The sequence below is a fragment of the Haliotis rufescens genome, unplaced genomic scaffold (assembly GCF_023055435.1).
Source record: "Haliotis rufescens isolate VD_foot unplaced genomic scaffold, xgHalRufe1.0.p SCAF_9, whole genome shotgun sequence".
Taxonomy (NCBI): Eukaryota; Metazoa; Mollusca; class Gastropoda; order Lepetellida; family Haliotidae; genus Haliotis; species Haliotis rufescens.
The window spans coordinates 12,287,237-12,309,815 of record NW_025964383.1 but is presented as its reverse complement, the minus strand read 5'-3'; the positions used below and the strand labels follow the sequence as shown (position 1 = coordinate 12,309,815).

General features: G+C 37.3%; 1 protein-coding gene across 7 annotated transcripts in view; it reads right to left on the bottom strand.

The window, feature by feature from the left end:
* Positions 1-22,579, bottom strand: part of LOC124112470 — a 95,570-nt gene that overhangs the window by 10,171 nt on the left and 62,820 nt on the right. For 6 of the 7 annotated variants that reach the window (XM_048391428.1, XM_048391429.1, XM_048391433.1 and 3 more), the window contains 7 exons: positions 8,488-8,589; positions 7,014-7,064; positions 5,949-6,050; positions 4,475-4,525; positions 3,410-3,511; positions 1,881-1,931; positions 1,234-1,335 (listed from right to left, as the gene is read on the bottom strand). In XM_048391428.1, the coding sequence (XP_048247385.1) occupies positions 1,234-1,335; positions 1,881-1,931; positions 3,410-3,511; positions 4,475-4,525; positions 5,949-6,050; positions 7,014-7,064; positions 8,488-8,589 (561 nt within the window). The remainder of the gene's footprint in view (positions 1-1,233; positions 1,336-1,880; positions 1,932-3,409; positions 3,512-4,474; positions 4,526-5,948; positions 6,051-7,013; positions 7,065-8,487; positions 8,590-22,579) is intronic. The other variant, XM_048391435.1, reaches the window with a different exon arrangement.

The following is a 22,579-nucleotide window of genomic DNA, read 5'->3' as shown; positions in this document are numbered from 1 at the left end:
GCAATAAGACTTTTTCCAATTTAATTTTTTATATTAATTTCCTTCAATTTCATGTAACTCGAAACATTCCACAAGTGCACTGTGTGGTTGAGCTAACATGTAAACATAGCTGAAGTTCGGTGTTGCTGGTTATTTTGAGTTGAGTTGATTTGTACAAGTTTCAACTTTGTTTTCGCCACTAATGTTAGCAGACTGCAGCAACTGCAAGCCATCAAACAGTTTGCTTACCAAGCTGCTTGTGCAACATGATACCGTTACCCGTACACCAACGTCAATTCACGACCAGTGGCTTGTGATATGAAGTCACCATGGGACGAACATGGCATAGGAAGAGCAACAGCAACTGTTTTGTTTGACTTGTGTATATTGCTAAAGGCCGTATGCTGATCAACAAGTGAACATGTGGCTATGAAACATTTCAAGGATTGCTCATTCCTTTGTCTTGAAAGACATACATAATTCGTAGCGCACACACACCCGCCTCGGACAAGTCTTTTACTCATAAGGTGAAAAACATACCAGCTGACATATAACACGTCCTTACGATTCACAGGGGGCATGGGTGGCCCAGTCGCCTAAGGCGCCGCGATTCGCTGTGCCGGGTTGCGTCCCTTGGACAGGCCAAAAACTTATGATTGTGGGTTCGAATCCCGGTTCGCCCAAATTATGTTTCTAGGTTTGTCAGTACCATACCGGTGCTCGTGGGTTTCACATAAGTGGTAAACGTCTGAAACCTGCATCACTTCGGGCTTTCCTCCCACATTAAGCTGACAAGCCGTGATATAACTGGAATACTGTTAAAAGTGGCGTTTAAACCCAACTCACTCACTCACTCATTTACGATTCACAATATGGCCAACACAAAGAACGAATATAGACAGGTTTATACATACATACTAGAAATATCGCACATTTTATTATATTCAAAAACAATTGCTGATGAATGACAATCAGTTTTTGGAGGTTCTCAAAATGACTTCCTAGACATTCGGAACATTAAGGAGCAGATATTTACAAGTATTCTACATAATTGTATGGATCGTTTTGCTTTCCTCTAAAACTATTCTCCATTCTTTAAACAATTGATCATAAAAACACAAATCTGAAAATGGAAATGGAGTCCCGACATCTTATTCTTCTCATCATCAACCTTCCTTTGCGATTAACAGAAAATAGGCTATGCCCTAAGAAGAATGGCTATGTTTGGAGGTCAAACGAGGTCAGAATACTTACCGATACAGCAAACCTGACCACTTGGACACTGGCGACTAGGAATAATTCCAAAGGTGTTACAGTTACCAGCAACAGTACATGAGATTCCGGCACCAGTGCAGGCTGAAAGAAAACGTTCGTCAAAGGAAAAAAATCTGTTTTCTTGTTCTTTGATGGAATGTCCTTTTCATATTTTGTCACTAATGTGGTGATCATGTACACTTTTTAAAATAAAACAGTTAGGCGATAATCCTACTGTGTTTTGAAATTTGATGTAGTCCCACTGTAGAATAGATACCTCTTTATTTAAATTTAGAACCAAGCGCTTTAGCATTCAGCTGAAAACGTGGTATATTCAGAAGGCAATTAAAAAGATATGCCTAAATTGAAACCATTTACTAATAATGATACCCATATCTGAATTACCACAGTGTCTATTTTCTGGATTGTTTAAGTAACAATTGCATGTCAAGCCATCCGAAAAATATGTCTATCTACTTTGACAGAGCAGATCCTGAGAATGAATCAAGTTAACTCAAATATTTCCTCAAAAGAAGATCTCCAATTGGAAAAACATGGTGACAAATTCAGAAGGGCTTGACTTTCCGACTTAAACATAGTCGGTGGACTTTACCACAGTCGACTGCATATTAATTCATACCACTTACGTTGAAGGGTCGTTGTTGCTAAGGTCGTTGTTGTTGCTAAAGTTAGGGCATCTGAAACAGTACAATTCATGTCGTGAAAATACAATTCTATTTCAGAAATAAAGTTTGCCCTAACCCAACGTACAGTTTAATGAGTATATTTTTGCCGTGAACTATTATAGTTAAAGCACGAGTGCACTTGCACCTGAGTGCTTTGACGTTATAATAGTTCAGGGCCAAACTATTCTTTGTTACAATATACATGGGGATAGAGCAAACTTGATTACTTTTCTAAGATGCTGAGATTAAGACTCACCTTGTGTTTCATTTGAGATGGGTTTAAAAAGAATCCTGGAATGAGCTGTGCACTAAAATCAACGAACAGGGCTAACTGGCGGACTGTTCCACCTAATTGCCTGCACCCTTATGTCAAGGGGCATATTAACGTTTTAAACACAACACAACACAACACAACACCACTAGAATGGGTTGTTTATTATTTAAATAGGTCCCACTTCATTATTCATGCAATATGTGGTTGTCCATAAACTCATGCAGCAATAAGACTTTTAATTACTTTCAAGTTTTTATATTAAAATGTTTCAGTTTTATGCGACTCGAAACATTTCACAAGTGCACTGTGTGGTTGAGCTAACATGGAAACATAGCCAAAGTTCGGTGTTGCTGGTTATGTTTAGTTGAGTTGATTTGTACAAGTTGCAACTTCGTTTTCGCCACTAATGTTAGCAGACTGCAGCAACTGCCAGCCATCAAACAGTGTGCTTACCAAGCTGCTTGCGCAACATGGTGTCGTAACCCGTAAACCAGCGTCAATCATCGACCAGTGGCTTGTGATATGATGTCACCATGGGACAAAACATGGCATAGGAAGAGCAATAGCAGCTGTTTTGATTGACTTGTGTATATTGCCGAAGGACGTATGCTGATCAACAAGTGAACATGTGGCTTTGAAACTTTTCAAGGATTGCTCATTCCTTTGTCTTGAGAGGCATGCATAATTCGTAGGGCAAAAACAACTGCCTCAGACAAGTCTTTTACTCTTAAAGTGAAAAACATACCAGCTGACATATAACGTATATCCTTACTACTCACAATATGGCCTACACAAAGAACAAATATAGACAGGTTTATACATACATACTAGAAATATGGCAAAGTTTATTATATTCGAAAGCAATTGCTGTTTAATGACAATCAGGTTTTGGAAGTTCTCTAAAATGACTTCCTTGACAGTAGGAACATTTAGGAGCAGACATTTACAAGTATTCTACATGTTTGTATGGATCGTTTTGCTTTCCTCTAAAATTATTCACAATTCCTTGATCACAGGATCATAAAAAAACAAATTCGAAAATGGAAATGGACGTCCGACATCTATTTCTTCACATCATCAACCTTCCTTTGCGATTAACAGAAAATAGGCTACGCCCTAAGATATGAGGTGAAATGGGGTTTAACGTCGCGACCAAGATTATTACGCCCTAAGAAGAATGATATGTTTTGAGGTCAAACGAGGTCAGAATACTTACCGACACAGCAAACCTGACCACTTGGACACTGGCGACTAGGGATGATTCCAAAGGTGTTACAGTTACCAGCAACAGTACATGAGATTCCGGCACCAGTGCAGGCTGAAAGAAAACGTTCATCAAAGGAAATAGATCTGTTTTCTTGTTCTTTGATGGAATGTCCTTTTCATATTTTGTCACTTATGTGTTAAGAATGTACACTTCTTCACAAAAAAACAAGAGATTACATCATCTGTTCTTTAGTTTTCAGATGACTCCCTTTTAAAAATGTCAAAGCTACATAAGGCTTTCGAATGAATGTTCATAAGAACCTTCTTGGGAATGTGAAGAAAAACTCGAAAGCCCTATATTTTTATATGCACTACCGTGCCTGAAGAATGATCATCAGAACTTTTGTTAGAATTATGGGACTCTTATATTCATGCTGGGCTTTAATATTATATTTTTCAACTCGTGAAGATCCGGGCTAAAATAGCTCTTCTGCAACCCATGTTTGCCGTAAAAGATGACTATAATAGTCACAAGAGGCGACGAAAGGGATCTGGGGGTCAGACTCGCTGACTTTGTTGATGCATGTCATCGTGTCCCAATTGCGTTGATCGATGCTCATGATATCAATCACTAGATTGTCCGTTAGAGACTCGATTATTTACAGACAGTGGTCATATAGCTGCAATATTGCTGAGTGTGGCATTAAGCAAGAAACAAACAAATATTATATTTTTGTGCATTCAGCTGAAAAACTGGTATATTCAGAGTGCAATTAAAAGTATATGCACAGATTGAAACCATTTACTGATAATGATACTTCTTTCTGAATTACTACAGTTTCTATTTACTGGATTGTTTAAGTAACAATTGCATGTCAAGCTATCCGAGAAATATGTCCATCTACTATGACAGAGCAGATCCTGAGAATGAATCAAGTTAACTCAAATATTTCCACAAAAGGAGATCTCCCTTGGGGAAAACATGGTGACAAAGTCAGAAGGGCTTGACTTTCCTCCTTAAACATAGTCGGTGGACTTTACCATAGTCGACTGCATATTAATTCATACCACTTACGTTGAAGGGTCGTTGTTGCTAAGGTCGTTGTTGTTGCTAAAGTTAGGGCATCTGAAACAGTACAATTGATATCATGACAATACAGCTCCATTTAAGATATAAAGTTTGCACTACCCCCATGTACAGTTTAATAAGTATAGTGTTGCAATCAACTGTAATAGTAAAAGCACGTGTGCACTTGTACCTGAGTGCTTTGACGTTATAATAGTTCAGGGCCAAACTATTCTTTGTTACAATATACATGGGGGTAGAGCAAACTTGATTACTTTTCTAAGATGCTATAGTTAAGACTCACCTTGTGTTTTATTAGAGATGGGTTTACAAAGAATCCTGGAATGAGCTGTGCACTAAAATCAACGAACAGGGCCAACTGGCGGACCGTTCCACCTAATTGCCTGCACCCTTATGTCAAGGGGCATATTAACGTTTTAAACACAACACAACACAACACAACACCACTAGAATGGGTTGTTTATTATTTAAATAGGTCCCACTTCATTATTCATGCAATATGTGGTTGTCCATAAACTCATGCAGCAATAAGACTTTTAATTACTTTTAAGTTTTTATATTAAAATGCTTCAGTTTTACGCGACTCGAAACATTTCACAAGTGCTGTGTGTGGTTGAGCTAACATGGAAACATAGCCGAAGTTCGGTGTTGCTGGTTATGTTTAGTTGAGTTGATTTGTACAAGTTGCACCTTTGTTTTCGCCACTAATGTTAGCAGACTGCAGGAACTGCCAGCCATCAAACAGTGTGCTTACCAAGCTGCTTGCGCAACATGGTGCCGTAACCCGTAAACCAACGTCAATCATCGACCAATGGCTTGTGATATGATGTCACCATGGGACAAACATGGCATAGGAAGAGCAATAGCAGCTGTTTTGTTTGACTTGTGTATATTGCCGAAGGACGTATGCTGATCAACAAGTGAACATGTGGCTTTGAAACTTCAAGGATTGCTCATTCCTTTGTCTTGAAAGGCATGCATAATTCGTAGGGCAAAAACAACTGCCTCAGACAAGTCTTTTACTCTTAAAGTGAAAACATACCAGCTGACATATAACGTATATCCTTACTACTCACAATATGGCCTACACAAAGAACAAATATAGACAGGTTTATACATACATACTAGAAATATGGCAAAGTTTATTATATTCGAAAGCAATTGCTGTTTAATGACAATCAGGTTTTGGAAGTTCTCTTAAATGACTTCCTTGACAGTAAGAACATTTAGGAGCAGACATTTACAAGTATTCTACATGTTTGTATGGATCGTTTTGCTTTCCTCTAAAATTATTCACAATTCCTTGATCACAGGATCATTAAAAAAACAAATTCGAAAATGGAAATGGACTTCCGACATCTATTTCTACACATCATCAACCTTCCTTTGCGATTAACAGAAAATAGGCTACGCCCTAAGAAGAAGAATATGTTTTGAGGTCAAACGAGGTCAGAATACTTACCGACACAGCAAACCTGACCACTTGGACACTGGCGACTAGGAATAATTCCAAAGGTGTTACAGTTACCAGCAACAGTACATGAGATTCCCGCACCAGTGCAGGCTGAAAGAAAACGTTCATCAAAGGAAATAGATCTGTTTTCTTGTTCTTTGGTGGAATGTCCTTTTCATATTTTGTCACTTATGTGTTAAGAATGTACACTTCTTCACAAAAAAACAAGAGATTACATCATCTGTTCTTTAGTTTTCAGATGACTCCCTTTTAAAAATGTCAAAGCTACATAAGGCTTTCGAATGAATGTTCATAAGAACCTTCTTGGGAATGTGAAGAAAAACTCGAAAGCCCTATATTTTTATATGCACTACCGTGCCTGAAGAATGATCATCAGAACTTTTGTTAGAATTATGGGACTCTTATATTCATGCTGGGCTTTAATATTATATTTTTCAACTCGTGAAGATCCGGGCTAAAATAGCTCTTCTGCAACCCATGTTTGCCGTAAAAGATGACTATAATAGTCACAAGAGGCGACGAAAGGGATCTGGGGGTCAGACTCGCTGACTTTGTTGATGCATGTCATCGTGTCCCAATTGCGTTGATTGATGCTCATGATATCAATCACTGGATTGTCCGGTAGAGACTCGATTATTTACAGACAGTGGTCATATAGCTGCAATATTGCTGAGTGTGGCATTAAGCAAGAAACAAACAAATATTATATTTTTGTGCATTCAGCTGAAAAACTGGTATATTCAGAGTGCAATTAAAAGTATATGCACAGATTGAAACCATTTACTGATAATGATACTTCTTTCTGAATTACTACAGTTTCTATTTACTGGATTGTTTAAGTAACAATTGCATGTCAAGCTATCCGAGAAATATGTCCATCTACTATGACAGAGCAGATCCTGAGAATGAATCAAGTTAACTCAAATATTTCCACAAAAGGAGATCTCTCTTGGGGAAAACATGGTGACAAAGTCAGAAGGGCTTGACTTTCCTCCTTAAACATAGTCGGTGGACTTTACCATAGTCGACTGCATATTAATTCATACCACTTACGTTGAAGGGTCGTTGTTGCTAAGGTCGTTGTTGTTGCTAAAGTTAGGGCATCTGAAACAGTACAATTGATGTCATGACAATACAGCTCCATTTAAGATATAAAGTTTGCACTACCCCCATGTACAGTTTAATAAGTATAGTGTTGCAATCAACTGTAATAGTAAAAGCACGTGTGCACTTGTACCTGAGTGCTTTGACGTTATAATAGTTCAGGGCCAAACTATTCTTTGTTACAATATACATGGGGGTAGAGCAAACTTGATTACTTTTCTAAGATGCTATAGTTAAGACTCACCTTGTGTTTTATTAGAGATGGGTTTACAAAGAATCCTGGAATGAGCTGTGCACTAAAATCAACGAACAGGGCTAACTGGCGGACCGTTCCACCTAATTGCCTGCACCCTTATGTCAAGGGGCATATTAACGTTTTAAACACAACACAACACAACACAACACCACTAGAATGGGTTGTTTATTATTTAAATAGGTCCCACTTCATTATTCATGCAATATGTGGTTGTCCATAAACTCATGCAGCAATAAGACTTTTAATTACTTTTAAGTTTTTATATTAAAATGCTTCAGTTTTATGCGACTCGAAACATTTCACAAGTGCTGTGTGTGGTTGAGCTAACATGGAAACATAGCCAAAGTTCGGTGTTGCTGGTTATGTTTAGTTGAGTTGATTTGTACAAGTTGCACCTTTGTTTTCGCCACTAATGTTAGCAGACTGCAGCAACTGCCAGCCATCAAACAGTGTGCTTACCAAGCTGCTTGCGCAACATGGTGTCGTAACCCGTAAACCAACGTCAATCATCGACCAGTGGCTTGTGATATGATGTCACCATGGGACAAACATGGCATAGGAAGAGCAATAGCAGCTGTTTTGTTTGACTTGTGTATATTGCCGAAGGACGTATGCTGATCAACAAGTGAACATGTGGCTTTGAAACTTCAAGGATTGCTCATTCCTTTGTCTTGAAAGGCATGCATAATTCGTAGGGCAAAAACAACTGCCTCAGACAAGTCTTTTACTCTTAAAGTGAAAACATACCAGCTGACATATAACGTATATCCTTACTACTCACAATATGGCCTACACAAAGAACAAATATAGACAGGTTTATACATACATACTAGAAATATGGCAAAGTTTATTATATTCGAAAGCAATTGCTGTTTAATGACAATCAGGTTTTGGAAGTTCTCTTAAATGACTTCCTTGACAGTAAGAACATTTAGGAGCAGACATTTACAAGTATTCTACATGTTTGTATGGATCGTTTTGCTTTCCTCTAAAATTATTCACAATTCCTTGATCACAGGATCATTAAAAAAACAAATTCGAAAATGGAAATGGACTTCCGACATCTATTTCTACACATCATCAACCTTCCTTTGCGATTAACAGAAAATAGGCTACGCCCTAAGAAGAAGAATATGTTTTGAGGTCAAACGAGGTCAGAATACTTACCGACACAGCAAACCTGACCACTTGGACACTGGCGACTAGGAATAATTCCAAAGGTGTTACAGTTACCAGCAACAGTACATGAGATTCCGGCACCAGTGCAGGCTGAAAGAAAACGTTCATCAAAGGAAATAGATCTGTTTTCTTGTTCTTTGATGGAATGTCCTTTTCATATTTTGTCACTTATGTGTTAAGAATGTACACTTCTTCACAAAAAAACAAGAGATTACATCATCTGTTCTTTAGTTTTCAGATGACTCCCTTTTAAAAATGTCAAAGCTACATAAGGCTTTCGAATGAATGTTCATAAGAACCTTCTTGGGAATGTGAAGAAAAACTCGAAAGCCCTATATTTTTATATGCACTACCGTGCCTGAAGAATGATCATCAGAACTTTTGTTAGAATTATGGGACTCTTATATTCATGCTGGGCTTTAATATTATATTTTTCAACTCGTGAAGATCCGGGCTAAAATAGCTCTTCTGCAACCCATGTTTGCCGTAAAAGATGACTATAATAGTCACAAGAGGCGACGAAAGGGATCTGGGGGTCAGACTCGCTGACTTTGTTGATGCATGTCATCGTGTCCCAATTGCGTTGATCGATGCTCATGATATCAATCACTGGATTGTCCGGTAGAGACTCGATTATTTACAGACAGTGGTCATATAGCTGCAATATTGCTGAGTGTGGCATTAAGCAAGAAACAAACAAATATTATATTTTTGTGCATTCAGCTGAAAAACTGGTATATTCAGAGTGCAATTAAAAGTATATGCACAGATTGAAACCATTTACTGATAATGATACCTCTTTCTGAATTACTACAGTTTCTATTTACTGGATTGTTTAAGTAACAATTGCATGTCAAGCTATCCGAGAAATATGCCCATCTACTATTAATCAAGTTAACTCAAATATTTCCACAAAAGAAGATCTCTCTTGGGAGAAACATGGTGACAAAGTCAGACAGGCTTGACTTTCCTACTTAAACATTGTCGGTGGACTTTACCATAGTCGACTGCATATTAATTCATACCACTTACGTTGAAGGGTCGTTGTTGCTAAGGTCGTTGTTGTTGCTAAAGTAAGGGCATCTGAAACAGTACAATTGATGTCATGACAATACAGCTCCATTTAAGATATAAAGTTTGCACTACCCCCATGTACAGTTTAATAAGTATAGTTTTGCAATCAACTGTAATAGTAAAAGCACGTGTGCACTTGTACCTGAGTGCTTTGACGTTATAATAGTTCAGGGCCAAACTATTCTTTGTTACAATATACATGGGGGTAGAGCAAACTTGATTACTTTTCTGATATGCTGAAATTAAAACTCACCATGTGTTTATTAGAGATGGGTTCAAAAAGAATCTTGTAATGAGTGGTGCACTAAAATCAACGAACAGGGCTAACTGACGGGCTGTTCCACCTAATTGCCTCCACCCTTACATCTCGAGGCATTTTTACGTTTGAAACACAACACAACACCACTAGAATTGGTTGTTTATTATTTAAATAGGTCCCACGTCATCATTAGTCACTCAATGCGTGGTTGTCCGTAAACACATGCAGCAATAAGACTTTTTAAAATGTAAGTTTTTATATTAAAATGCTTCAGTTTTATGTGATTCGAAACATTCCATACGTGCATTGGGTGGTTCAGCTAACATGTAAACATAGCCGAAGTTCTCTGTTGCTGGTTATTTTGAGTTGTGTTGATTTGTACAAGTTGCAACTTTGTTTTTTAGCCACTAATGTTAGCAGACTGCAGCAACAGCAAGCCAAGAAACAGTGTGCTTACCAAGCTGCTTGCGCAACATGGTACCGTAACCTGTAAACCAACGTCAATCCACGACTAGTGGCTTGTGATATGATGTCACCATAGGACGAACATGGCATAGGAAGAGCAACATTAGTTGTTTTGTTTGACTTGTGGATATTGCTGAAGGCCGTATGCTGATCAACAAGTGAACATGTGGCTATGAAAGTTTTTAAGGATTGCTCATTCCTTTGTCTTGAGAACATACATAATTCGTAGGGCACAATCACCCGCCTCGGACAAGTCTTTTACTCTTAAAGTGAAAAACATACCAGCTGACATATAACGTATCCTTACGATTCACAATATGGCCAACACAAAGAACAAATATAGACAGGTTTATTGACCTTTTACACACTTCGCTACTTCCGGTTTGAAAGCGAGGCTTTGAGAGCAGAAGGTGAAGGCTGGATAGCACATGAAACACATGGAGATGTCGACAAGGCACGCAATCGGGACAAACTGTGACAATTTAACCTTCCTGGTACATTTATCGTAAATATTGAAAATTGTTCTTAATCTTATCATTAACAAACTATTCAACTGTTATCTGGTCTCCTTACCGATGTAAATTTGAGTCTCGCCATTCTGTTGTGATTTCATTTTAAAATATCCATGACCACCTGGTAACTCCCAGTGCAGTTTATGGTAGCTGAACAGACTTAATACAAATGCTACTGAGATCTTGTAAGAATTATTCATTGTTTACAGAACATTAAGCCAAACTATTTATTGTGAGTTTAAATAACTTTGCGGGTTGTATTTGAAGTCGAAATATTGACCTTTTGACCATATCTAGATATATGTCAGAAACTAACTAAATTGATATGTTGATATAATGTATCAAATTGTAACCTACTGAGAATTTACAATCGTAACAAATCAGAATTTAACATCAGTTGCGTATTTGATGTAAATTGTAATGGACTCCAATAAAAAAATTAGACCTCTAGATCTACTTGTGCTGTCCATATTGTGAAAGTTGTTATTTTGATTCTCAATGTTGACAGATTAGATACCATGATGTGTAATATTTCAACTGAATTATTACATAAAAGGTGTTTAAATATTTGAAGTATAGTACAGTTTGATCTGCAATTTTGTTAACAATATTTCTATCAAAATTATATTTACTTTACTGTACCAAATTAATTATGTCATGAAATGAACAAAACCCCGCTAATTTATGGCCAGTAAATGTTCAATCTACATGTGATCTTTATATAATTTACACAAACAGATAACTCTTTAACAGTTTGTATTCAAATATTTCATATGCATAAAATGATATTGACATTACTATAAACTTCAAGTATAAAGAGAATTATTTTTAATTCCAATGCGTATTGCAATCATAACTCATTTATTCTCTTTGTTTAATTGTGGAAACCATCTGGCTTTATGTCCACAAACATGTTTTGAAACTTTAAAAAGAAAATGATTTCTTTTGTGTAAGCAATTGCCATGTATTATTAATTATTAATCATATCAATTTATATGTAAGAATATAGATGTGCTTACTGTGTCATTTTGCAATAATTATATTGTTATGATGTTATGCTTTACTATTGTTAACAATCTTTAGAACTTTAGTTTATTTCAATCAAGTCTAGTGGTGTGATCATTTTTATAATTTTTATAATTCAATCAAAACGAGAAATTAAATAAAAAATAAATACAAGGAAGAAATTTGTTTTCCTTGTCAAATAACGATGATAGCATGAATTTATATCATATTGTGATGTGACAAAGTTACTATTTTCAAGTCACGATATCAACTTTAGTAAACAACAAGAAGAGATAAACGTTTTATTTGACAAAATAAATCCAAGTCTTATATTTTCTTTGTGATCTTCATGACCTTACCATAGTGTCAATGATGCAGACTGACTGTAGGGATGACAAAACGTGATATTTTACTGATTTCAATAAAAATCTTATTTTTTTCACTCTAGTGAAAGTATGTTTTCAGCATGGTCAGACTAAACAAAGTATGTCATGATTAAATACATACCGGTAATACAAATATCAAAACGTGTTTCATTAAAACAAGAAGCTTTCTGCTGACAGTAACACACTGGTTACAATGTGCGTCCTGTCAAAGGACGAGGAAGTGAAAAGCCATTTTCTTTCAATCATCAAATGTGTTTCCTGTCACATTTCACTTAAATAGGACGAGGAAGTGAAAAACCTTATTCACTCACAAAACAACATGGCCAATATTTATCAGACACCAAAATAGGACATTGTACCATTTGTTTACAAGCAAGAAATTTATTTTCTCCTGGAATTGAATCAGGTGCTTTTGACTGACAAAGACACCCGGTCCATGTTAAGTTTTGAAAACTTATATTGTGAGAAATAAAGACATGAAAATTTCGGTTTGTGTTTCTTTGTTAAATATAAAAAATCCAGATTGTTCCATCAACATAATTTTTACGATACATATATTTTATCTTGGCTCGATTACCAATTGAAGTTGATTCTTTTTTATCTTTTGTTATTTTAACTGTACTCATATCTGATCAAGACATTTTCAAAATATTCAGGATAAATGTATTGGTAGCTTCCTTTTGATATACAATTACCTATCATCATACAGGGTTAGGTGAGGGTGTTCAAGAAGTTGGTGGTTGTATCAATTCTTATATTTCTTCAATTTCATGCATTATTTATATTTATCAATTTTTAGTTTCCTTTTAACTTATTTTAAACAGTTCACACATTATTACTTTTGTCGTGCACGGTGCAATCTCAATCGGCAATAATCAGTTAAGTAAGTGATGTTTGAAGAACAAGTAAAGTATCATCTGTCATTGTACACACTGAATAGAGTTATCGCCCCTTCTGAATATTTATTTTGACACACGAATTATTTGGTGAACTAATTTCATTTACATCGTAATATGTTAAGATGAAACTCATAGCAGAAAAAGTGTCTTTTGTCAACTGGACTCATGGCAAAACGATAGTGCGTTGTGCAGCAAACACCACTATGAAACGTGAAATAAATATGATCGACGATCTCGAGTTCGCCAAGCCACACACTGACTGAGCAAATTTGCAAAAGTACACTGACGTGTTTCATGTCATGCGGTTCATTTGCAATACAAAACTTCTGTCATTGAACGTACTGTCACATATTGTACCTATATGCCGACGAGGTTATGATAAAACAATCTATTTCTGAAATACGTATCTCGAAATGCACCTTTCGATTCACATCCGGGATCCTGACAGCAAAATGCTAATACCAGTGTATTACAGGCATATTTTAGTTGGACCTCATGATAAAAGGTGAAATATTAGATACAGAGGATACCATTTTTTGTTTGTTTGAAATGTCCATGAGAGAAATGCACAACATGCTGTCTGTTCCCTATCAGCTGATGCGACTCACACTGCATTGAGCTATGCTCTGCAAGCCTCGTTTTCGATCCAAGATGCGAAGTGTGAAAAAGGTCAATACATACATACTAGAAATATGGCAAATTTTATTATACTTATATTTGAAAACAATTGCTGTTTAATGACAATCAGTTTTTGGAAGTTCTCAAAATGACTTCCTTGACAGTTGGAACATTAAGGAGCAGATATTTACAATTATTTCTTCATGTTTGTATGGATCGTTTAGCTATCTTCTAAAATTATTGACAATTCCTTGATAATAGGATCATGAAAAACAAATCTGAAAATCGAAAAGGACTCCCGACATCTATTTCTTCTCATGAATGGCTATGTTTTGAGGTCAAACGATGTCAGAATACTTACCGACACAGCAAACCTGACCACTTGGACACTGGCGTCTAATAATAATTCCAACAGGGCTACAGTCACTTTCGACAATACATGAAATTCCGGCACCAGTGCAGGCTGAAAGAAAACGTTAATCAAAGGAAATAGATCTGTTTTCTTGTTCTTTGACGGAATGTCCTTTTCATATTTTGTCACTTATGTTTTCAGAATGTACACTTTTTCCCAAATCAAGACATTCCATCATCTGTTCTTTAGTTTTCGGATGACTCCCTTTTAAAAGTAGGTATAAACAAAAACAGGCTTAATATGAATGCCCATTAGAACCTTCTTGGGTTCGTGTAGAAAAACTCGAAAGCCCTATATTTTTATTTGCACTACCGCGCCTGATAGTTGGGCGGTTAAGGCAAAAATTGTGCACTTTGGGTTAAAAGCACCAAACTTGGCACACTTATACATTGAACCACTCCAAACATTTCTGGATATGGATCCATCTCAGCAGCGCCCCCTGGTGGGTGAAAATCCAAGATGGCCAAAAACATTTTGAGAATCATGGGACTTTCATTTTCATGCTGGGCTTTATTATTAGGATTGGTCTTCAGCAACGCATGCTTGCCATCAAAGGTGACCATGCCTGTCGTTAAAGGCGACTAACGGGATCGGGGTTGTCAGGCTCGTTGACTTGGTTGATGCATGTCATCGATCCCAATTGCGTGGATCGATGCTCATGATATTAATCACAGGATTGTCTGGTCCAGACTCGTTTATTTACAGACCGCCGTCATCTAGCTTGAATACTCCTGAGCGCGGCGTAAAACAACAAAAACCAAACAATACCATACAACTTACATTGAAGGGTCGTTGTTGCTAGGGTCGTTGTTGTTGCTAATATAAAGACATCTGAAACAGTACAATTGATGTCATGAAAATTGTGCTCTATTTCAGAAAAAAAGTTTGCTCTACCTCCGTGTGCAGTTTAATAAGAATAGTTTTGCCGTGTACTATAACAGTTAAAGCACGAGTGCACTGCGCCTGAGTGCTTTGACGTTACAATAGTTCAAGGCAAAACTGTTCTTTATTACAATATACAAGGGGGTAGAGCAAACTCTTTTTCTTTTCTAAGATGCTGAAATTAAGACTCACCTAGTGTTTTATTAGAGATGGGTTTTAAATTAATCCTGTAATGAGCAGTGCACTAAAATCAACGAAAAGGGCTAACTGACGGGCTGTTCCACCTAATTGCCTGCACCCTTACGTCAAGAGGCATATTTATGTTTCAAATACAACACAGCACCACTAGAATGGGTTGTTTATTATTTAAATAGGTCCCACTCCATTATCCATTCAATGTGTGGTTATCCCTAAACCCATGCAGCAAAAAAAAAAGAAGTTTTTATATTGATTTGCTTCAATTTTATGTGACTCGAAACATTCCACAAGCGCATTGTGTGATCGAGCGAACGTGTAAACATAGCCGAAGTTCGGTGTTTCTTGTTATTGTGAGTAGAGGTGTTTTGTACAAGTTGCAACTTTGCTTCCGCCACTTACGTTAGCAGGTTGCAGCAACTGCAATCCATTTGTCTGCTTACCGACCTGCTTGCGCTACATAATACGTAAACCAACGTCAATCCACGACCAGTGGCTTGTAATATGATTTCGCCCTGCGACGACAATGGCATAGGAAGAACAACAACAGCCGTTTTGTTTGACTGGTGTATATTGCTAAAGACTGTATGCTGAGCAACATGTGAAAGGTGATTATGACATCTTTCAAGGATTGCTTATTCCTTTGTCCTGAGAGGCATACATAATTCGTAAGGCATGAACGCCCACCTCGTGCAAGTCTTTTACTTTTACATTGAAAAACATACAAGCTGACATATAACGTATCCTTAGAATAAACGATATTATCAAGACAAAGAACAAATATAGACAGGTTTATACATACAAACTAGAAATATGGCAAATTTCATTAATTTAAAATATATAAAATAGTTTAATATTTTCACAATTCTTTGATCACAGGATGATAAAAAAATCAAATCTGAAAATGGAAATGGAATTCCTGCATCTATTTCTTCTCATCATCACCCTTCCTTTGCGTTTAATAGATAGTAGTTCACGCCCTGGAAAGAATGTCCATGTTTTGAGGTCAAACGAGGTCTGAATACTTACCGCCACAGCAAACCTGACCACTTGGACACTGGAGACTAGGAATAATTCCCATGGGGTTACAGTTACTGGGGACAACACATGAGATTCCGGAATCAAAGCAGGCTGAAAGAAACGTTCATCAAAGGATATAGATCTGTTTTCTGGTTCTTTGGCCGAAATGTCCTTTTCATATTTTACCACTAATGTGTTCAGAATATGCACATTTTGACAAAAAGGAGACATGAAATCATTTGTTTTTAAGTTAGTGGATGACTCCCTTTTCAAAAAAAAATCAAAACTACAACAGGCTGGCTGATTTGGTTGGAATACGACAACTAGCATCAACCAAGTCAGCGAGCTTGATCACCCGATCCCATTAGTCGCTTCTTACAACAAGTATAGTCCCCTTTTATGGCAAGCATGGGCTGTTGAAGACCTATTCTTCCCCGGATCTTCATGGGTCTCAAGTTAAGCGACAAAAAATGTCCATCTAATATGACCTAGCAGATCCGGAAAACGAATCGAGTTAAAGGAATATTCAACTCCAAAACAAATCTAATTTATACATAATTTAAATAATTTTTATTGTAATTATTTTGTATTAGTTTTTAGCACACAGTATATCCAGCAAGTATTTTGTCATGCACGAATACTACCGTTGGCCTCTGGCCTCCGTTCGCCACTGTGTATGCATATTGTGGTTCCGTTTAGAAAGAAATCGATTTTTCTTCTCACATTGGTATAAATATCATAACACATTCAAACTTTTCATTTCCAACAAGCACATGTCTTTCATATGTCATTCTACAAATACCTGACAGACACAACTTCAACATCCCTTCAACCCTGAAGGGATGCGAAAATAAAGGGGTTAGTGCCAAATAAGATGCAGCAAATATTGCGAGAAAACCCCAAACAACAAAAACAATTTCTCAATAACAAGTATGTATCTAGAATATAAATAACAACAGATTTTTTTATTCTGCTTCACATGTGTTTTCAGTATTTATATGTTGTGGTCATAACATTACTTATGTAAAAAATCCACGAACGGACAGGTGAATTCGATAAACATTCTAGAATGTGATACAAATTACAGGTAGGGCAGGCAAGAATTTCGAACACCCATTTTGACCCCATTTTAAGTTCTTAGTTCATCACATGAACATAATGTTCGGGTAATAATTCATGGTTACATTGATCTTCATATACTCTTACTTTGCACACAACAATCGCTGACACTGCAACGTGGCCAGCGCTAATATTCTTCTTTTCACGGGTGGCCCAGTCGACTAAGGCGCCGCGATTCGCTGTGCAGAGTTGCGTCCCTTGGACACGCCAGAAACCTATGATTGTGGGTTCGAATCCCGGTGCGCCCCGATTATGTTTCTAGGTTTGTCAGCATCATACCCGTGCTCGTGGGTTTCACCGAAGTGGTAAACGTCTAAGACCCGCATCACTTCGGGCTTTCCTCCCACATTAAGCTGACACGCCGTGATATAACTGGAATACTGTTAAAAGCGGCGTTAAAACAAACTCACTCACTCTTTTCACTGAATTTACAGAAATGTACATTATTTTAGTTCAGAGTGTTTCTGTAAATATTCACACTCTGGATTTTCATGTGGTGGTTGGCTAGTTGTAAAGAATGCGAAGAAACCGAATTTATAATTTGATTTCAAGTAAATACTTTGCAGTCTGACGGTAACGCCTCAGGTCTGAGGGTATAGGTAACAGTAAGCATGCACAGTTAGTGCGTTTGAAAAACGTGAAGTCAAAATAAGCTGTAACAAAATAAACAATCTGCAATAAAAGATAACAAATATTAGGTTTCTTGCGTGAAACTTGCTCAAGAAGTCTCGATAGTGTATAAAACAGCATAAACCGGCAACTTAACAATGACCTACACATTACCAAACGATGACAAATTTCATCATAGATTATTTATTTGGTATACGCATGGTGAACGTAAATTATGAAGTCAATGGACCTTGATAACTACATGTTACGTTAATAATATATATATTTGTAACAATAACGTGAAGCCTCCGTGCCTGCTAGTCAATGTATCGGGCGCTCTGCCACCTATGCCCTTGTACAGCATATGTTGTCCGTACGATATGATGACATGTAAGACATATAGTTGCGAAGTCCTAATGAAGAGTGATGCACCCATTGCAAACTCGTAGTTAATTAGAAAATACAATCTCCCACTCCCCGCAGCAGAAGCATTGATCAGATGAAGTCATGGTAATGCAATGCCCACACTGACACCAATCGGTGCTACCACGGCCCTCATCGCGATCCCGTCGACTGTCGCTAACATGATGCGACAACAGAACACCTTACTCCTAACCTTCTTCGTTCTTGGGTTCAAACGTACGATTGCAGAATTAATAAATTTGCTATAACTTTTTTGAAGGTTACGCTAAGGGTATATCAATCAAGGGAGATAAGTTTCGATCACATAGGAGGTAACTCTCTCTGGAGCTCCTGATACCTGACAATGATTTTGGAAGTTTACATGTGTGTGCAAATGACGTCACAGGTCTATCTAATATGGCGACTTCCAAGCAATCGGAAATTGTGACGTTTCTCATCTAATATTTCGAAAAAGTGAAAGGAGTCTTCATAATGATTTTTTAGTTTTAGTGTGGATGCATTTTATATACTTTTTGTTAATTTTCAATGGATTATCCCTTTAACTGAAATGTTTCCATAAATTATAATCTATTTTTGCAAAAGCATAACGACAAATTCAAAAGGGCTTTTTTTCCCTACATTATCAGGTCACCTTAACCATACTCAGCACATTATCTCATAAACTTACGTGGAATGGTTGTTGTTGCCAGAGTAAAGGAATCTGAAACAGTGAAATTGATGTTATAAAAATACACCTCTAGTGTTTTATAACGGTTTACAGTTAAAGGTATTTCTCATTGCTTATAGTGAGCCAGTCAAGTCTTGCTTTTTTTTACTTAAAACCTGTTCACAATATATATGCATAGAGGGTGCTTACGTATAGATGCTATTCTTTCAGACGGAATGTAGTTTCCTGGAGCCGTTGTTTGGGAGTGTATACGACTTAATCGTTTAAAATGCATTTAGAAGTGATACACATTAGAAAGAGAATTTGTTCTTTATTATGGGTAGCTTTGGAGTATATGTGAGCCAGAGTGAGTGAGTTAATATTTAACATCGCATCGGCATTATTTCAGCCATATAGCGACGAGACCAAGTTAATATTTACAATTTGGTTATAAATGCAAATGTTAATTTGAATTACAAGTTGTGAAACATGTTTCAGAATAATATATATAGAAACAATTCATGAAACATATTTGAGCATAACAACATTATATATACAGTTTTAAGACACAGGCTATTGGCCACCAGTAACCAAAGCTAGGCCACCCCACTGATCATGAGGATCATGGGGACTTACAGTACCTCTGCTACCTGCATTATACCCCAACAGGATTTACGTGATCACTCCGCTACTGGTGGTTGTGAACAATACTAGGCAATATCAAAATATACTCAGCAATGAGTTGGCTTAAATACACTGGTTGATTATAGTTACATCGATTATGATAGGATTACGTATCACACATGGGGACAATAATTTTACGATACTTTAACCCCCTGGACAGGGCCTTCGATTAAGTCAGAAGATAATAGTATCACACCAAATTTAAAAACAAGCATTTAATCATTCACATACATATTTAAAATTTATTATGCGGACCAATTTCTTTCATATAGCTGATAATAGATGACACGGGAAAAGAGATCGTTCAGATTTACGCTTTGATAATATGAATCCCTTGCGATTGCAAAGTCCACACAGTCAAGCAATATATGCTTGACGGTCAACCTTTCATCACAAGGGATACACTTAGCAGGTTCATCCACATCTGTCTTAAGCAGATATTCGTGTGTAAACCGACTGTGGCAAATACGACATCGTCGTAAAACGACCTCGTCATGTCTTGACTGACAACCTAAGTAGGTATGACCGATTGTTGGTTTTAATTCGTGACGTTTACTGCTTCCTACTTGGGTATACCACCTCTTTTGCATGTGATCCCGAGTATAACTTTTAATTGTTGGTTTGAAATCGCTTTGCGGGATTAATAGTGGAGATAACGGTTTGTCAAGAGCTGCTTTAACTGCAGCATCGGCTTTTGAGCTACCTATTATGCCTACATGACTTGGCAACCAGCAAAAGACGATGTCACATTGGCCAGTAGAAGATCATTAAAAAGTTCTAAAATGTCTAGGATTATTGGGTGATTTGAGGAGACACTTTTCAGTGCCTGTAGGCAGGATAATGAATCAGAAAAGATGATGAAATTATCAAGTTTGATATAGGCCTAAGCTGTAAAGATAGCTTTGGCCTCAGCAGTAAAAAATGAACTAGAATCGGGTATTCTTGAGGAGACAGTTCTGGATCCAATGATGGTGGCATCATTGGACCCGTCTGTAAAAATGGATCTGTGAGAATTGTATTTTGAACGTAATTGGTTATATGACTGTTGATAAACCATAGAATTTGTTTCGGAATTTTTGAGCTGAGTGAGGCTAAGGTCTACCTCTGGCTTTACCATCTACTAGGGAGGAGAACCAGAAGAAGATGCTATAATATTTAAATCTATTTTAGCTGCGGTGATGTGTAGTTGAATTCTGATACCAAGTGGCGGAACCAGGTTTGATAGATGTCGAAACAGGTTTTCATATTGAGCGTGGAAAACACAATTGTTCGCTGATTTTAATTTATTTGAGTGAAATTTCGTTATCGATTGCAGTGAGAGTTTTATGGGGCTCTGTTCGGTTGAGGCTCATCAGCCTCCACATAGAAACTGTCCATGGGAGGTCCTAAAAGCTTCAAGACAGAGCCTTAGGCCTTGATGGTGAATAGGGTCTAATATTTCTAAATTGCTTTTGCGGGCTCCACCATAGACAATGGAACTATCGTCTAGTTTGGAGCGTATTTACAATCTGTACAAGTGAAGGAGGATTGTCTGATCACCTCCCCAGTCGGAATTTAAAACGACTTTTAACAAGTCGAGAGCCTTCAGGCACTTTGCCTTTAGATATTTGATGTGTGGTAAAAATGTGAAAGGACAGTCATATACGATGTCCAGGAATTTGGCCTTGATAGGAGTAGCATCTAAAAATATACCTGGATCCTTGTGAGGTTTGTATTTGCGACAAAAGTGAATACAGTTGTTTTTGATTTAGAAAATTTGAAGCCGTTTTCGTTCGCCCATTTTTTAATTTTGTTAAGACAGAGCTGTAGCTGTCTTTCTATTGTATTGATATTCTTACCACAACAAGAAATGTCGAAATCGTCCACAAAAAATGAACCATCAACGTTATTGTACTATTAATTTTGATGCTGAAAAGTGTAACTGATTGTATGCTGCCTTGAGGGAAACCCTGATCTTGATCGAAACGATCAGACAGGGTAGAGCCCACTGGAACTTGTTGTTTAAAAATTGAGATATGAACTGAGGTAATCTGCCCCTCAATCAAAATTCATGCAAATCTTAAAAATACCATGTTTCCATGTTGTATCAAATGCCTTCTCGCGATCAAAAAAGATTGATACAACCTGTTGTTTGTTGACAATGGAATGTTTAATAAACGATGTTAACGCACCAAATGGTAAATGGTACTTCTGGTGTTTTTTCGGAATCCACACTGCATGTCACTCAGGAGGTTATTGGTCTCCAGGTACCAGACTAATCGATTGTTGACCATGCGGTCCATGGTTTTACAAACACAGCCAGTTAATGATATTGGACGGTAGTTGGATGGATCTGTGTGATCCCAGAATAGGAATAAGTTTAGCATTGTGCCACGAAGGAGGAAAATTTTCGGATGTCCATATTTCATCAAATATATTCAGTAACGTTTCCTAACATGAACCGGGGAAGTATTACAGGAGCTGAGGGCCAGAGGACCAAAGGCCTAGAAGTTATGGACCTCTACTAGTGGCCTTTGGTGTTTGCAGCTGTTCTCTCTGCGGCTTCTTTTTCAATAATTTCTTTTCCCTGTTTGTAAGTTTAGCAATTTCTGGTTCTGGTTCTGTTTCAGGAGTTAGAGTCTGAGACTCAAATTATGTTTTACAGGGTTTTTTTGGTTTTGGGTAGGCACTGACGAAGGTGTCACAGCTGGTTTATGGAGTGAAGCAATGGGAAGTGGCTGAACAGACTTGACCCATGTCAGATCAGTCTGGCAGTCGATAGAGGCAGTAGTGACAGGAGGACGAGAGACAGCAGTAGAAGAAGACAGAGTAGAAATGGTTGTGGTAGGACCCACAACCCTCTTCTTAGCTTCGGGGTAAGAGACATTTTTTT